General features: G+C 54.1%; 5 protein-coding genes across 5 annotated transcripts; 4 read left to right on the forward strand and 1 right to left on the reverse strand.

The window, feature by feature from the left end:
* Nucleotide 1: 1 nt before the first annotated feature.
* TRIREDRAFT_64794 (uncharacterized protein) lies at nt 2-710 on the reverse strand (the record flags this gene model as incomplete). Its single annotated transcript, XM_006966780.1, has 2 exons — nt 2-443; nt 520-710. The coding sequence occupies 2 exons, from the start codon at nt 708-710 to the stop codon at nt 2-4; spliced, it is 633 nt and encodes a 210-aa protein (XP_006966842.1).
* Nucleotides 711-1,381: 671 nt separating this feature from the next.
* Nucleotides 1,382-3,401, forward strand: TRIREDRAFT_79426 (uncharacterized protein; the record flags this gene model as incomplete). The annotated part of the gene is made up of 4 exons (XM_006966672.1): nt 1,382-1,438; nt 1,781-1,858; nt 2,181-2,333; nt 2,494-3,401. Exons 2-4 carry the CDS (start codon nt 1,807-1,809, stop codon nt 3,399-3,401), a joined length of 1,113 nt encoding a protein of 370 aa, XP_006966734.1. The 5' UTR covers nt 1,382-1,438; nt 1,781-1,806.
* Nucleotides 3,402-8,303: 4,902 nt separating this feature from the next.
* TRIREDRAFT_64869 (uncharacterized protein) lies at nt 8,304-9,669 on the forward strand (the record flags this gene model as incomplete). The annotated part of the gene is made up of 2 exons (XM_006966673.1): nt 8,304-8,755; nt 8,820-9,669. 2 exons carry the CDS (start codon nt 8,304-8,306, stop codon nt 9,667-9,669), a joined length of 1,302 nt encoding a protein of 433 aa, XP_006966735.1.
* An 832-nt stretch (nt 9,670-10,501) lies between these two features.
* TRIREDRAFT_49649 (uncharacterized protein) lies at nt 10,502-11,202 on the forward strand (the record flags this gene model as incomplete). Its single annotated transcript, XM_006966674.1, has 1 exon — nt 10,502-11,202. The coding sequence occupies one exon, from the start codon at nt 10,502-10,504 to the stop codon at nt 11,156-11,158; it is 657 nt and encodes a 218-aa protein (XP_006966736.1). The 3' UTR covers nt 11,159-11,202.
* Nucleotides 11,203-11,466: 264 nt separating this feature from the next.
* Nucleotides 11,467-12,799, forward strand: TRIREDRAFT_79430 (uncharacterized protein; the record flags this gene model as incomplete). The annotated part of the gene is made up of 3 exons (XM_006966675.1): nt 11,467-11,716; nt 11,799-11,957; nt 12,231-12,799. The coding sequence occupies 3 exons, from the start codon at nt 11,467-11,469 to the stop codon at nt 12,707-12,709; spliced, it is 888 nt and encodes a 295-aa protein (XP_006966737.1). The 3' UTR covers nt 12,710-12,799.
* Nucleotides 12,800-14,669: the final 1,870 nt, after the last annotated feature.

The following is a 14,669-nucleotide window of genomic DNA, read 5'->3' on the forward strand; positions in this document are numbered from 1 at the left end:
ATCAACCAAACTTGTCGTGCTTGCTCTTGACTTTAATCTCCAACAACCGCTCGTGGAAATCGCCCTCCCTCTTGGCCCTCTTGAGCATTCGCACCTCGTCCTCGTCCAGCCTCCGCCCCGCCGCCTCCTCCAGCTCGCGCCGGCTAATCTTGGACTTTTCGCGCTCCTCCTTGGACGTCCTGATGCGCGGCTTGAACCGGGCCTGCATGCGGATGCGCAGCGTCGTGTTGAACGTGATGGCGTCGGCGTCGCCCCGGACCTCGGCCGGCGGCGCGTTGGGCTTGGTCGACGTCGACGGCTTGATGGTCAGGAACGTGTCGCGCAGCGTCTGGATCTGAAAGGTGCCCGGCGTGTCGGCTGTGGCGATGACGTTGAACGACTCCAGGGGGGAGACGGCTTCAGAGGTTGCCGAGAGTTGACCAATCTTGTCGCAGGCAAGATATCTGCAATCACATCATCTCACAATGAGCGTGCCGTTCAAATGAATCTACTCTTCTCCAGATAGGTTTGCAACATTACCTCCCGTGATGACCCTTGAAGCGAAAGTGCTCCGTCCCAGCAACCCGGTTCGCGACCCAGACCTGCCTCACATCGTGCGGCTCCGCGCTCGCCGGGTTGCCATCCACAATGTTCTCAATCGGCAGCGCAAACACCTTGCCGCCCGCGTCGCACGCCAGCGCAGACGGCTTGTCCGTGGGCAGCACAATCATGACCGGTCCGACCACGTCCGCGACCGTGTCCGCAGACACCCAGCTGTCGTCGTTGGCCTGGTCCTCGGCATCGTTGCCGCCGCCGCCGCCTTCGCTGCGAACCAGCTTCTTCTGCTGCCTACTGCTGGACTCGCCCGCGTCATCGCCGTCATCGCGCTCCGCGGCGGCGCGCTTCCGCTTCTTGGGCTTCTTGTCGCCCTTGAAGGTCAGCGGCTTGACCATTGACGATGCTTTGATGGCGAGGAGCCCTGAATGTCGGGAACGGGCAACGGCCAATTGGAAGCCTCGGCTCGCGTCGGAGGCTGTGAAGTGTTAGAGAAACGGCTGTCGAGACGGAATCGTTACGTATCGCCGCCTGTGCTCGGTCGCATTACGCGGGATTCGCCTGTTATGCTCATGAAGAGGCTCCAAGCTGCTTAGTGCGAGAGAGGTACGAATGAATACTCTAAGGTCATAATAGCCGGAGCTCCAAGAAAGAGCGGCGAACGGCGAGCTCCATCTTCATCCGGCCGGGGAATTACGTAAGCATATGCGAAGCTCCGTCCTTAGCCGCTGCTCTTGCTCCCCCCATCTTGGTATCCAGTGCGACTTCACAAGCAAACTCCTGTCTGCTTGCCCCCTCCCCCACCATGGAGTCCACAGAATCCGTAGTCAAATACTAGGTAGTATCAAGAGAAGAGCAGTTTGGCCTCATCATACATACCTACGGTAACAGTGACAGCGAAAAGGTACGCAACAGCCCCGACGCCCTTGTACAAGTGGTTGTGTTCTGCCTTGGAACGTGGAGGAGCGGCACTGGAGCCGTTCGCTAAAGGTACCACCTATCTTAGGTGGCGGGCCTCGGTTTCGCCCTGGGTTGGGGGCGAGGATGCAAGCCAAAGTTCTGCTTCGGTTTTCTTCCTTTTCTCTGCCACGGCCCCTCGAGCCACCTGAAGGAACGGCGATCGATCCTTTTCCTCCCGCCATCTGTCCATCCCATCATCTCCTGCTTTATCTCATTGTGTTTAGCAGTCATTCGCGCCAACGCATTCCTCCAGTCAGCAACTGACGTCTATCACAACTTCGTCCAGTTCCACTCTTGTATCATCGTCTCGGCATGGCTCCCCTGGCTCAGGCTGTAACGGTGTCTCTCAAGGACTTGCAGAATGGTATGAAGAGACTCCCGTGCCTATCCCTCTATGCTCACCCTGTCCATCTGCATCATCATCATATTGCCTACCTTACCCTGTATAAGCTGGCTGCTACAGCAGTAGGCAGCAAGAGATGGATGGATGGATTGAAATACTGCCCACCCACTCAAAGTCGCAATCATACTCCCACTACCTAGCCTACTGCTCTCACACTCACTCCCACTCTCACTCCTACACTCGCACAAACACAAGCACAATCCCGCACTCTCAGTCACACCCATCGCCGAGCCTTCCCACGTGTCGCTGTAACCCTGGCTTACACAGCAGGCCAATCCTCCAGGAGACGTCTCCTTTGAGACTCTGCAGCAGGCCTTTGGCCCTGATTCCTTGGGAATCCTAGTTGTCAAGGACGTTCCACAGGAGTTTGTGCAGCTGCGCCATCTCGCCCTGTCATATGGATCCTACTTGGGAAATCTGCCCAAGGAGGAACTGGGTAAGTGCCTGTCTTGTTTCTTCTTTAGCCACCGAAATGGGAGTGAGAACTTGGAGAGGGGGGAAGTGGAGGTTCAGTCGTCAGGCAGCTACTATCCGTTTCCCTCCTCGTGTCCATCATCCTATGACACAATCAGCAAACGCTTACCATCGCTCCACAGACAAGCTGGAAAACGCCAAAGCCAAGTACCTTACCGGCTGGTCTCTGGGAAAGGAAACGCTCAAGAATGGGCAGGCAGACACTTTCAAGGGATCCTTCTACGCCAACTGCGCCTTTTACGTGAACCCTAGCCTGGAATGCGCCGAGCCCACGGCTGAGTTCTCGCCAGAGACCTTTCCAGAGTACCTGTCGCCCAACATCTGGCCCGCGGAGAATGTGCTCCCCGGCATGAAGCCGGCAGTGACCAGCCTCTGCCGCCTCATCATTGACGTTGCCGTCTTGGTGGCGCGCGCTTGTGACCGCTTTGCCGAGAAGGAGATCCAGGGGTACCCCAAGGGCTACCTGGAGCACGTCGTCAGCACCTCCAACACCACCAAGGCGAGGCTGCTGCACTATTTCCCTCAGGGGGCGTCCGAGGCGGCATCCACCGCGGCAGAGGGCGACGAGGACGACTGGTGCGGCACCCATCTCGATCATGGCTGCTTGACCGGACTCACATCTGCCATGTTCATCGACGAGAAGAAGGCCGACCCCACGGTGCCTACGGCAGACCTGACCAGCCTCAATGGCGCCTCTCTGCCTCCGCTGGAGGAGCTGCCTGCATCGCCCGACCCCGCCGCCGGCCTCTACATCAAGTCTCGAACGGGCGAGACAGTGCAGGTTAAGATCCCTCGTGACTGCATCGCGTTCCAGACGGGCGAGGCCCTGGAGCGCATCACCGCAGGAAAGTTTAAGGCGGTGCCGCACTTTGTGAGGGGTGTCAGGGCCAGCGTGAGCGATGGCAGGATAGCGAGGAATACGCTGGCTGTCTTTACGCAGCCCAATCTGGATGAGGAGGTTGACATCGAGCAGCACTTGACGTTTGGCGAGTTTGCCAGAGGGGTCGTGACCAAGAACACCGTGTCTTAGGCTAGGCTGCTTCTTGCATTGTGGCTTCAGAATGTTGTAGAATACCAAGCTGAATACGATGTGACTGTAACGGGGATGCTGCCTTGGCTGAAGGACTGTCTCCTGTCACGTATTCTGCCGTTAATGACAGATACCTTACCAAACGCGCGCACCCGCTTGACACAGAATAGTAGTCATTGCTGTTCAGCCCTCGGCTTGCTGCTGCTGCGCTGCTGCTGCACCCGTCGCTTCAGAGCAGTGACATCTATGCTGCTGGAAATGCCCCAGCCGCCAGAAGCAGGCTCAAAGTCTCCACGAGAGTCCCATATCGGCCAACCCGGGGCCGCCTCACCGGCTGCAGTCAGTCAGTGTCGCACATAACGCAGGGGCCCTTGCAGGCAAAGCATCGTGGTCCCGCAAGTATGTATGACTGCTGCAAGCAAGATTCCCGTGCGATGAACAGCCGCAGCTGCAATCCAACCGCAGCTCTTTTTCCCTCTTTGTCGTTATTGGCGGGGAGGAAGGGACCCTCCTCGTGGCACTGCCGGAGACTATGGCCATCCACGTGGTTGGGAAACACAAAGTCAGACTCCGTGTATCATCTTGCTGGCCCGTGCCCGCCCGAGTCGCAGCTTGCTCAATAACATGTCATTTCTCGAATGCGGATGCCTATCTGGATCGAGTTAGAAACGAGGGTGAGCAGCCAGCCTCGTTTGGCCCCCAGGCGCCGGGTGGTGACCAAACAAAAGACGTCATTGCTCAGTTGCAATCCAATAGATTGGTATTGCCGGGCGGGCTAGAGTGGAAGTGGGCTAGCCATCACTGTGCCGCCCTGTTCTCCCTTCAACCTCACCTGAGCAGCCATGATGCGGGAAAGATGCAGAGAATCGCAACACCCTGCCATGGGAGCTTCTCCACGGCTCGCCAAGGGAGCAACGGGAACGAGCGGGGCGCGAGCTGCACGGATACCACGGCTGGTGGCATTGGACAGTTCAGCTGGCGGTGGCACTGGCGCAAGGGTGAGGCAGCTCGTCATCAGCTCGGTCAGGGCCGGGCAGATACGGGGGGCCCAGCTACTGTACTAATGCTGGATGCATCATATCTGGGGCCATCAAAGGGCAATCCCAGCCGCGCGGAAACCAAAGATGAGCGAGTGGCGGCGCGAGGACGTTCCGACCAACGGGAAAGAATAGCCGCGGGCCGGATGGCGGAATCTCGCCAGAATGGCTCGAGTGCTCGTCTGCCTGGAGGGAGTTGCGCTTGGGGTTTAGTCAGTGCTTCTTCGTGCTTCATACCCGGTCAATGGCATGTCATTGCTCGTTTCTCAGTCATTGAGCGATGAAGAAAGAGGCAGGAAATACGCTCACGCTACCGTTTGCTGACTGCTCAGGTGACGATGATGAAGACGTCACAACAGGACAGAAGACGAGGGTCTAGCGGATGAGGCAGAAGAGAGAAAGAGAAAAAGAGAAAAGAGTAGTGAAGCTACTAATGGACACGAGGTGTTCTGTCGCTTGGCGTTGTGCAGGCAGGCGCCCTCCCGCGCCTCCCAGAGTCATCCAGAGTTGGGCTGCTCCTGCCATATCCCGTTCCCGTCGGCAATGCCAAACGTCACTCTCCAGTTCAAATTGTTCCTTCCCTCCTCTATCCGTCCCTGTGTAGGTACTAAAGTAGTATAGTACACCTTCTAAAGTCATGAAGGGACCTTGCATGTAGTAATCAATTTTTTTTGTTTCTGCTTCTTCCCGTCTTGCGCCTCCGACCAAGTCCCACAACCGGAAGAAACCAGAAACAACAACAGCAACAACAAAAACCTCCGGGCGGACGGCCAACAGCTGAAGGGCCAGGCCCCCCCAAAAGAGGCGACGAACTTGCCATCGACGTGCAGCAAGTATCACAAGCCACATCCAGATTGGGTTATTACACGGGCTGGCCACTGGACGATGGCCCAGCCCTACCCTTCTGCCTCCCGCGAGCTAGGCCCAGCCCGGCAGCAGTCAAGTGGCCAACCAACGACCTCAAATCCCTGCTGTCGATTTCGATATATTGCTGCTAGCGCTGCGCATAGCCGCAAATCAGAAGCGACGCCAGCGCAGATGGACGGCAAGCAGAGCAGACCAGGCAAGCGAAGCAGATGCATCACATCCCTGCGGCCGCCAACCAGCCCGCTACAGCATTCCCGGCAGCGTCTGGCTTGAGCTCTGCGCAGCCGGTTGTACTTCTCATTCTCGAGAAGGTCCTACTACCTGAAGTTCGGTGTGATGAGTATTGCTCACGAGTCCTGCGCCAATGCAAAATGGACTAGACTAGGTAGGTAGATACCAGTCAATGAGAGGCCAAGGAACAAAGCTCAACAAGGCATGTATGTACTCACGCTGATAAGAAGAATATGCTTTTTACATCTTTCCCCCACAGAGGGGCACCACGACACGAGGACGGCTCAGAAGACCTGTACAAGTGCGAACAGGTCCCTGCCATTGGGGCTGAGACCGGGTGAGAAACATTCAAAGCGGCTGATGATTGTGATGACGCTACATGGTGGGGGAGTGAGTGACACACAGCTTCACTCTTGGTCCTTGTCGTCTGAGTTGCACCAGGTCGAAACGATATGGTGTGCGGATGGCTGATTCCGGGGGTTACCACAACACCAAACTGACTCTGTCATGTATCCGTTTTCTCTTTGATACGCGGCGAGCCAGCAACCGAGCTGTGGCGGTTGTCTACAGATACCTAGTAGTAGTAGGTGCCATTGAGTCCTTGATTGGACAGTGTCAAGCTCAAGAGAGGAGCGTGCACCTTCAATTGCGACGGCTAGTTACACCACCGGAGGGAAAGCCAGTGGCCAATGCCTGCTATACGAAGCACACCTCTTTCCCTGTCTACTAAGGTCCTGGGAATCACCGTGAATTCGTACCGGAATGAGGATGCTAGCACCGTCAGCTTGTAACAAAGCATCGCTCACAGCGTCATCTTTTGTCCACCTTAGCACAGCATGAGAGCTGGCTGGGCTTAGGCCAAGACGAGGCATAAGATCAACTGAGACATACACACCCCAAAATAAAACTTTTAGAAGGGGGAAAAAAAAAAAAAAAAAAAAAAAAAAACGGCGGGAAGACAGGCACGGCTCTCGGCCCCGAGAGCTTTCTTTTTATGGCAACAGGGCGAGACATTCTAGAACTTCCCGAGCGTGTAACGAGTGACAATGATGATGACCCTTTTTCGATGACTCCCCCCCCCCCCCCCCCCCCCCCCCCCAAAGGCGGTAAGTCGACAGCACCAGGTATGATAGAAAGAAGGGTCGTACGAGCAGCGATCCGCGCCCACTCGTCGTCGCTGGGTGAGCGTTCGTCAACGGTTCCAGCCAACCGTCTAGAAACGATGGAGGTGCAATTCTCCCTGGACTGTGTTTCCCAGAATAAACCGCCAGCCGTGTATCCTGCATATCGTTACTGCATTCGGAATTCAACATGCATGCATACACTATACTCGAGGCAAATGACAGAATTACGACAATGACAAAGTATAGCAACGACATCAGAAGTTTGAAGAAGAAGAGGGAAAAAAACAGACCCCAAATCGGACACCCCTCGGTGAAGGTGCCCGCGGCCCATTTCCTCTTCTGGCAATAGCCCTCCCAGCAGGCATCACTCGTCATCACCACCAAATGCTCTCATAGCCGGGATAGGTAGACTAAAGAATGAGGCTTGACAAGGGAAGTGTAGGTAAGCCTCACAAGTCAAAAAGAAGGGAAGAAACGGATAAAAGGAAAAAGATGAACAAAGCCAATCAAACGCAAGGCGGCCAATCGAGTCATCCAGATCATCGGATCCCTCCCCCCCATGCACCATCACGCACATACGCCCCCCCTCTCCCTCCTCCTCCCCATCAGCCCTGTCTGTCTTATCCTCGCCAGAAGTCCTACCAATGAGCAAGCCTCACGGTGCCCTTTTTCTCTGCACACAGAAGACTCTCAGGTCAAGGACAGGGGAGAAAACACACGCCCCCCCTCTCCCCCACCACCACTATGGTTCGTCCTCTTTTGTATTCTGTTTCCCCCCTTGCCCATCGGATTGTCACCAACAAGGCTATATTGGGAGGGTGGGAAGTGCAGTCACTCACCCACTCTCTTTTTCAGCTACCGAGTATTACTTGCAAAGAGGCACTTACTTACATAGCCCTGATCTTCGTCTCGCCAGGGGTCCTCTCACCTGGCCTTGGCAACGGCCCCCCCCCCCTTCTGCCCCCCCCCTTGTTCGTATCTGCCATGATGCCTCAGAAAGACGAAGAAAGAGGTCATCAAGTTAGGCATCTTGTCTTCCGCGAGAAGTGATGGCCGAAGGAGGGGCTCGCCTGAGGGAACCGTCGGAAACGTGGAGAGGCGCAATTCAGCTTCGGGCAATGACAGGATTCCACCCAGACAGTCTGACGGTGGCCTCAGGGCTGCTTCCCGCTGCCTCTCTGGGTCTCCATAGCCTCACTGGCTGGGACGATTTTTCTCAGGACGGTTCCTTTTGAAGCTAGTTTGGCCATGGATGCATCTGCCTAGGCAAGCTGTTGTCTTTCTCGTTGTGTAGATAAATATGTAGCTGTCTTGCCACTCCGATCGTGGGCTCCTCATGATCATTCTCCTCATCAGACAACTATCAAGTACACATTTCACTACACTTACACGAACTCACACAAAAGACATTGGATATTGGTTTCAGGGCTTCCAATATGCAACAAGTGGGAGTCATCCCTTCTTCCTCATCTCACCCCGCCGCGGGTGAGTCCGTCCTAGCCGGAGATGGTGCTCCTTTCCCTTTCCCTTACCACATCTTTTTGCTCTTGCTGCTCATAGCTCCCCTCGTTCACACATACCGCGGCCACAAGAGGCTGGAGAGAAGGCCCCTCTCTGTCCGTCTTGTCAAGATCCTGTCCCGGATGAGATACAGACTCTACTCCCTCATCTACAATGCCATCATCAACTGTGCCAAGCCAACACTTTCGATCAACATCTTTCCAAGAAAGGTTCTCGTCACAGACCCTTCTATGGAAAGCACACTCTCCAGGCATACATCGGAGACAAGTCTTGCCAACGTCATGTTCCTCATTGGCCGCCGCGTGTTTGGCTTGAGTGATGAAACCATCAAGGCAATCGGTTCATATGATCCTCGTCCCGTCCACGTCGGCGAGTTCTCCTCGGCGAGCAACGTCAGGGCTCTCCTTGCGCAAGTGTCTGCCACTGCAAGCCAGAAGCTGCGGAGCCAGCCTGACGTTCAGGAGACTGAGCTTGGGCCTTGGCTGTTCAAGCTGACTAGCTCGTCGGTGGCAAGCGCCCTCTGGGGCCCGGAGAGCCCGTGGGTTGTTGACGAAGAGTTTCAGACACAGTTCATGTTAGTCCAGTCTCCCTATCCGCTCTCCAAAATCGACTTCGTGCTAATCGGCTCGGCATAACAGGGAAATCAGCGGTTCGCAAATGACCCTTCTGAGGCCGTTTTCGAGATACACTGCCCAAGCAGCCCACAAGGCCAGAGCTTTCATCGTTGACAGACTGAGGTCCTTCCACGTCAAGAACAGAGAATCCAGGCTCCGCCAAATCGCCCATCGGATCAACGCCGTCGTCCTGTCCGACCCAAATTGGGAGTCCAACAAGGACTACTTCAATGTTGAGCTTCTTACCTCACTAGGACTTCTAGTTACACCAAGCAGTATGGCCGTCTGGATGATCCGTCATCTCCTGATGCGTCCGGATCTGTTTGACAGAGTGGCCAAGGAAGCGCGTGATCCCAACGCCCTCGACGCAGAAGGCAACATTGATGTTGCCCGCATCCGAGAGTCGTTTCCCTTCTTGGCAGCCTGCTTGTATGAGACATTGAGACTGCACATGACAGCGATTCCACGCCTGGCAAAAACAGATTTCGACGTTGCGGTGCCAAACTCACAACCAATCCACCTTAAGTCGGGAGATCTCATTTACCTCGCCATGTCTTCGTTCAACAGAGACACAACCACATGGGGCTCCGACGCCAGCATCTTTTCTCCTGACAAGTTCTTGACCGATTCTGGTCGTCTCTCGGCCTCCATGGTTCGAAAGCTGCGAGTCTTTGGCGTAGCCGGAAACTTGTGCCCTGGGAGGAAGCTTGGCTTCGAGACGATTCTGTTTGTTGTAGCAAACATGCTTCGCGACTTTGACATCGAAAACCCTCGGGAGGGCGAGGATTATCCAGAGCCGAGGACTGAAGACGGGTTCGGCATTGGCTTTGAGCGATGCGCCAACGAAATCACAGTGAGACTCAGGAGAGTGTAGAGGAGGGAGTGTCGGAAAGGTGCTGCACGAGAAGCTGCGTCAACGAGAACGACAAATCATGTATCATGTTGGGATGGCTGCTTTGGCTTTGGTTTCTCTTGTCATTTCCCCTTGTCTTTCCTTTGTTAGGCTTTTTTTGTTTGGCTCACATAGATTTTTTTTGATGGCTCTGGAACGGATCAAGCAGTCATGTTCGAAGGTTGCGAGAGAGCCTGGAGCCCTCGCAGGAGCGGTGTAAGATACCTTTGGATGGATGATGTCTATATCTGGAATTGACTCTGTACATGACAAATGAGCTGCCCTTGGTCGTCTTCCGTGAATTGTCGGCAATCGTATCTGGCTCTTTAGCCTGATGATGTGAGGTTTTGATTGACTCCGTGAGAGAGGCCTCGAGGCTACCTGAGGTAAGTATGTGGGAGATTAACATGGTCACGGTGTGTAAAGGTCGTGACTTCCTGTCTTGCTAGCTGTATCATGATGCAATCGCGGTATCACGTCATTGGAGCTTCTTTTTTTGTAAAGTAGTCTGTTGCCCCGCTACCGTGAGCTGAAGCTTCCTTGTTGACAAATAAAGGCAATCAGGTAGATTTATTTGGCCAAAGAGTGGCAGGTATTATGCGAGGCAGGTGAGATGGAGGGGTTGAGGGGTAGCTCTTGCTTACGGCAATGCGATTGCATCATGCTGCACCTTGATGATTTTGGCTTGGTAGTGTCCTCACAACTCCGCCAGAACTCTACAGAATTCAACCACCTTCACCTTTCCAATCATTGCCAAAGGCCTCTTTGACTGCAGAATTTCTTCTCTTTGAGACCAACGACCAAACAATTAACAATGGCTGTCCCTCCCAAGTTCGCCGGCCACAAGCTCGTCTTCTCCTCGGCTCGGCCGTCACTGTCAGCTTCCTCGGTGCCTGGCGCGACTCACACCTTTGAGCTCTTTGTCGACTACTGCTGCCCCTTTTCCGCGCGCATCTTCAACACACTTACCACCAAGGTCTTCCCGGCCATCCGCGAGAAGCCCGTCTGGGCCGACAACCTCACCGTCGTCTTCCGGCAGCAGGTACAGCCGTGGCACCCGTCGTCGACGCTGATGCACGAGGCGGGCCTCGCGGTCCTGCGCCTGGCCCCTGACAAGTTCTGGGCCTTTAGCGGCGAGCTCTTTGCGGCGCAGAAGGACTTCTTCGACGTCAGCGTCGTCAACGAGACTCGCAACCAGACGTACCGCCGCTTGGCAAAGGTGGCTGCAAAGGTGGGCGTCAACGAGGAGGAGGTCTACAAGCTGCTCGAGATTCCGGACAAGGCCGGCGACGATGGATCTCTGAACATTGGCAATGCCGTCACCAACGACCTCAAGGTCATCACCAAGATGAACCGCCTGGTGGGCGTCCACGTTACCCCGACGGTTGTTTTCGACGGCGTTGTTCAGGACACGAGCTCGGGCTGGACTGTTGACCAGTGGAAGGAGTTTTTCACCAAGAACATTGCTTAAATGCGCTAGGATGGTTCCAATGAAGAACAAGATTGATCACGTTGCTTTAACAATTTCCTAAATGCATTACTTTCAAGCTGTGACTCGCGTGGTGTAAGTGGGAGTTTTGCTTGTAGTGTGTATGGATGGCTGGCTGTTCAGTACAGTATCAGCTACTATCGTTATCGCGAGTGTGGACCAACCCAAATCGGCCTTTTGGCTCACAATTTCATCTCAGGCCAACGTCAAGCGGTATTCAACTCGTCTCACTCCCCGTATACCAGCTCAAACTGATTCTACTCCTGGGATTCGATCCCACGCAAATAGTCATGTTCTCGCTCAGACTATGTGGCCAAAGGCCGTTTAGCAAAATTCTCAATTCATCATCACCTCCCCGCCTCATCAATCTGCAGCATCTCACACGAATCCGCCACCCGCGAAACTTCGAGAGCAGATGCCTCCAGCGATGCTACGCCCAATCATCCAAGAAGCCCGTATCCAAGCCTAACCTCTCAGCAGCCGAGCAAGCAAAGCAGCAGGCCAGAGCTGCGGCTGCTAATGCCGGATCGAAAAAATACGGTGAGGAGGCACAGAAAGAGGATGGATAGTGCCCTTTTATGTTCGTGGACGAATGGAGAGCTAAGCATGAATGATGATTCAGACATCGCCGAGAGATTACTCATATACCATGCTGGCACGGGGCGGATCACCTTCTTGGCCATGGTCAAGGTGACGACGCTGTTTCTGGGGGCCTTCTTTACGTTTATCGTTGTCCCGGGCTATATCAAGGCCGAGAAGTCAGAGTGGGAGATCATAGGAGGTGAGTTTGTTTGTTCCGCTCAAGTCTCTCGAATCTATCCCCTCTCTTTGTAGGGGCTCCTTGGCCATGGGGGATGATATGTGGTAGACGGATACCAGTCCAATGCCGTCGACCTTCTTTATGAGAAAGACGAGACACGTCATTGACTGTCGCCATGGCTATACTCACAGTTTTCGTGTCTCATTCATATGCATCTCATTTTTCCTTTCCACTCTCCTCATATTCTTTCTGCTTCTCCCGCTATACCTTGACAACAACAGCTAACCAGTCTAGTCGCCCTCTGCGGACTCATCCCTCTCTTCTTTGTCGCATACACAACGTCACCCTTCACCACCCAGATCTACATTCACCTCCCCCCAGCCGCGCGCACCAGCCGCCCAGCCCTCGAGCGCTTCATCCACGGCGCCCTCCCCCCTTCCACCGAGCTCACCCTCACGACCATGAGCGCCATTGCGAAACCCCGCTACAGCACCATGCAGCTGGGACACCTGCGTCCCGCAAAGCGACGGTTCGGAATCGTCAATTACGTGCGGGATGCCGAGGGTGCGATAGCGGAGAACGAGACGCGCAGGTGGTACAACTTGCGAGCGTTGACCAAGTTTGGCGTGCAGGAGGTGAGGACGGACAAGAAGCAGAAGAAGAAGGCCAAAGGAACCAAGATTAGGGATTTGACTGAGGCGTGGATATGGGATGCCGTGAAGGACAAGATTGAGAAGAGGGCAGCAGAGGTGGCGGCGGCCAAGTCGTCTTGACTGCTCTTGATGTCGGTGACGAGGTATGTCGAAAATCATCCATACCTACCTAGTTTATGCTTGATAATAATGCCATCCCAAGTGTTTCTCCATGTGCAATAGCCTACTCAACACCTGCAAGACTCAGGCAAAGCCTCACGCAGGGTCGCTATCATGCATCAACAGAGCTACTCTGATTACTACATGCACGCACATGAACAATTTGCACATCGAGGGATTCGCATAATATCCACAAGTCAAGCCAACGCTAGAATCAAAACAAGCAACATGCCCGTTTCCCAGCGACGGGATGTGACCCGAGCCGCATGCTTGCTTCTCCATTGTATCGCGAGCGGGCCATCGCGTTGCTAGAGATAGCGTCCGCCTAGCATGAACAATGAATTGCCTTGTGGGATCGGATTGGAGGCGTTCCAGAAGCCTTCGGGACGAGCCATATCGGCTTGTAATACCGCAGTGGAGTGGAAGTCGTGGCTTGACTGTGACGGCTGGATCGACAACTATCAGCTAGTTAGAAGTCGCGCGACGCATGTCTGTATATACTGTAAGCGAAAAGTCATCGCCATCGGCTATAAGTAAATCAGAGGCTTCTGGAGAGCTTCTCGATTATCACTTCCCACCAGGCCAAACCGAAGGCATCTTCACCTGACTTCACCTTAGACACACTCCCTCATCCTCACCGAACCGCTCACCTCAAACCCGCCCCAAAACAGTAAATCGAATGAAACAGGGCAAAATTATCGCAGAGCCTCGTCCGAATCACACCACCCTGCTCTCCCACCCCAGTCCCTCTCACATGCTTTTTCCCCCCCTACCTCCGACCAACTCTCTCTCATACTAGATCAGATCCCAAGAGCCAACACTCAGACCTCGGCATTTCGATTTCTGCCCTCCATCCCTGCCTTCCTGACCTTGCCTATCCAGGCCAACAATGCATTCGATCCATCCAATCCTAGAGTAATTGGCTCCTGACCCCTTCTCTTCTTGCAGCTAGTATTATCACGCATATGCATGCATATGCCGTACATACATACACTTAGCGTTACTCTCACCTCTACAGTACATGTATTATGGGTTACTACTACCTAGGTAGGTATCCTGCTTGTACCTCAAGTGAAAGGGGACATTATCAGTTGATGGAAAAGGGGGTAAATAAATCATGTATCAGACGGATGAGAACAAAGTGCCCAAGAACCAACCACTGCAGCAACTTTCCACGTAACGTCCACAAACTCACCTCATCAGATCTCATAGGCAGTCGTACATGTAACAACTTCTTCATCTCCTATACTAGTTGCGTGCGATTCATAACGCACCTCCACCCTCTGCCTTACCAACAACAACTAGATTCCATTCCCACATGGTCAAAGACCCCAAGAACCTCCCCCTCATCACCCCTCCCCCTCTATGCCAAGACACACGCCCTCTTCCCCCCCCTCCCCTTTCGAAATGTCCCACGTAGCATCGAACCTTGCAGCAAGGCCTACGGAAGCCGAGTAGAATCACGCCTAGAAAATAGCCTAATTAGCCCAGCTCGAACTTGAACCTGCAACTTTCGCCGCAAAAGAACTCCACATCTTCTCCCATCTGGCCTTGGGTACTTGTACGCAATGGAGGGCTGCAGTGTTGCGGTGATTGTACATACATGTCTACTCGTTCATGGGATCGGAACCCGGCCGGGATATGGGGCCTGGGCCCATGTACCATCTACACCAACACAACTGCAGCAATACGGAATACTATAATTGTTGTTGTTGTTGGACATGTCTCAATGTTCGACATGCCATTGGAGCGCCTATCGCCAATGATTCATGAGCCTGGGACTGTTAATCAAAGACAAGTACCTACCTACCTACCTCCTATGCAGCACTTTCATGAAACGACAGTACAAAGCTGCAATACCGACACATCTTCTCCAAACTGAGTCACCCGCGCAACATCAACGTAGTAGTAGTAAATGCCT

Source organism: Trichoderma reesei (genome assembly GCF_000167675.1).
Source record: "Trichoderma reesei QM6a unplaced genomic scaffold TRIREscaffold_14, whole genome shotgun sequence".
Classification (NCBI taxonomy): Eukaryota; Fungi; Ascomycota; class Sordariomycetes; order Hypocreales; family Hypocreaceae; genus Trichoderma; species Trichoderma reesei.